A 2636-nucleotide genomic window follows, 5' to 3' on the forward strand; every position below is an offset into this window, starting at 1 on the left:
GGCGGCGGCGGCGGCGGCGCGGTGCTGCTGCCCTCCATGCTAATGTTCGCTGTGATCCTGGCCTCCAGCGGGCTGCTGCTCATGATCGAGAGGGGCATCTTGGCCGAGGTGAGGCCGCCGCCGCTGCACCCGGCGGCAGGTGGTGAGCCCACGCGGCAGCGGTCGGCAGCAAGCAGCAGTGGTGGGGGCGACCTGGAGTACCAGGTGCTGCAGGACACCCGCAACCGCACCATCAACGCCGTGTGTGGACAGCGAGCCATGCCCCGCAGCGTCTGGGACCTGACTCCCAGCCAGCGCAGGACTGTCCTCAAGCACCTCCTGGTCAGCGACAAGTACCGCTTCCTCTACTGCTATGTCCCCAAGGTGGCCTGCTCCAACTGGAAGCGCATCCTCAAGGTCCTGGACGGGGCCCTGGAGAGTGTTGATGTCAAGCTTAAGATGGACCACAAGAACGACCTGGTCTTCCTCAGCGATATGAAGCCCGACGAGATCAGCTACCGGCTGAAGAACTACTACAAGTTCATCTTTGTGCGAAACCCAATGGAGAGGCTCCTGTCCGCCTATCGGAATAAATTTGGAGAAATCAAGGAGTACCAGCTCAAGTATGGTGTGGAGATAGTGAGACGATACCGGAAGAGCAGGGGACAGTCCACAGGCAATGACGTAACTTTCTCCGAGTTTCTGCAGTACCTGCTGGATGAAGAGGCCGAGCGCATGAACGAGCACTGGATGCCCATCTACAACCTGTGCCAGCCTTGTGCCGTGCGATACGATTTCATTGGCTCATACGAAAGGCTCAATGTGGATGCCAACTATGTGCTCGAGCAAGTGCAGTCACCCTCTTTCATCCGCTTCCCAGAAAGACAGTCGTGGTACAAGCCCGTGACAGCAGAGACACTACATTACTATCTATGCAATACTCAGCGCAGGCTTATAAAAGAACTGCTGCCAAAATACATCCTGGATTTCTCCTTGTTTGCCTATCCTCTTCCAAATGTAACCAGCGAATTTTGCAGGCAATGAACTTTTTCCTACTGTGGAGGCTCCCCGAACACGTTTTTTCTGGTACAAGGAGGCATGCTGCAATGTGGATTTTTTTTTGGTTGCTTTTGTGGTTTTGATACTAGCAAAAATAGACCAACAGAAAGGGCTTTTTGTCAGCTTTGTTTCAGAACCTGGTGTAAACTCGAGCTACACTGCAGGCCTTTGCTAATATAACCATTTCTATGAATAATATGTTGCTTCAGGGTCAGTGAAACACTCTGTTCTATGCATTAGTTCCTTATTTTATACTTTTGAAACACTTTTAATATGTTATATGTTGCCTTTTCTACTAGAATACCTTTTTAATCTTTATATTGTTCCAGTTTTAATATGTACATATGCCGCTGAATTAAGCACAATAGCTTTTGTATGTCTATTTTTTTAATTCTTTTTATGGCATGGCACAGAAAATATCCATAGGAAAATCAAGAAATAGCTATATTTTAAATGCAATGCATTTTTCTTCCATTTCTGTGTTTCATACTACTGGCTGAATCACAGACAGAACCTAATATAGTACGTGATGCCCTAAAAGGTACTCCATGTCAAGTAAAACTGTTCCTGGATAAGACTGGAGGTAGGTTTAGGGGAGGGAATAGGAAAAAAGGCTTTTGTAAACTAGGCCCTACTATCCTTTATTTTCTCATCTGTAAATGGTGGTTAAATGAGTCTGGTTTTGTTCTGTGTCAGTAGTAATACTTCCTGGGTTTTTCTTTTATTTATCATTTTTTTTAAATAGTGATAAGACAAAAAGACCCTTAATCTTTTTTTCCGTGATTTAAGATTTGAAAGTACCRATTATTTACCTAGCAAAGCATATTTCATGCAACCTTGTGTCCTAACAATTTGTTCTTCTGTTTCTCTTGCACTTAAAGTAATACAGATTTCTGATAAGATAAAAAATATCCTAGCTCATAAGACAGAAAACAACAACCAAAACAATTTTTATGTGCCTGCTTGCAGACTCTGGGAATGTTTGTGTGCCCACATTCAAACAAACCACCATGGAAAAGTACCTTCTCCAGACACATTTGAAACAACTGAAATTGGATGATTAGTTCTCCTTCTTTAATAGATGTGGATACAATTTCCGTAGCTACTTGTATTTAATCATGACTATCACATTGTACAGTATCTTCCAAGCTTTTACAATGTTGTTCCTGGGAAGCTGTGTCCTTATTTTTATTAAAATGTTTATATAAATTAGTCTGTTCCTTAGTGCTTTTCCTTCAGTGTTAGCATTTATTTGAATTCTGGTGGCTGTGAGAGACCTTTTACACACTGCTCTAAGTCACTGCATACACCACTGTCACTACATATAGGCAGTTCCTGTCTTGAATAATTTTTAAATTGTCAGACCAGAAGTAACAAGTGGAAAAAAAAMCAAGTGAGCAGAACAACAATTATATGATGCAGGTAATTTGATGAAAAATAGCTGCCTAATTGCTGTGGTGTTAACACAAAGCAGTACAGATGGTTAATAGACATGGCGGAGCGCTGGTGGGCTTCCTGGGATCTCTTTACGGGCCAAGGAAACTTAATTTTCTTCAGAATCACTGAATTTTTGCTGTCTCCAGGTGCTCATTGCAGCA

General features: G+C 43.7%; 1 protein-coding gene across 1 annotated transcript; it reads left to right on the top strand.

The window, feature by feature from the left end:
* The first annotated feature begins 6 nt into the window (after positions 1–6).
* Positions 7–2250, top strand: CHST14 (carbohydrate sulfotransferase 14). Its single transcript, XM_085307356.1, has one exon. It carries the CDS (start codon positions 37–39, stop codon positions 1021–1023), a length of 987 nt encoding a protein of 328 aa, XP_085163482.1. The 5' UTR covers positions 7–36; the 3' UTR covers positions 1024–2250.
* The last annotated feature ends 386 nt before the right edge of the window (positions 2251–2636 follow it).

The sequence above is a fragment of the Rhea americana genome, unplaced genomic scaffold (assembly GCF_003343005.1).
Source record: "Rhea americana isolate MKP2758 unplaced genomic scaffold, rheAme1 scaffold_257, whole genome shotgun sequence".
NCBI classification, from domain to species: Eukaryota; Metazoa; Chordata; class Aves; order Rheiformes; family Rheidae; genus Rhea; species Rhea americana.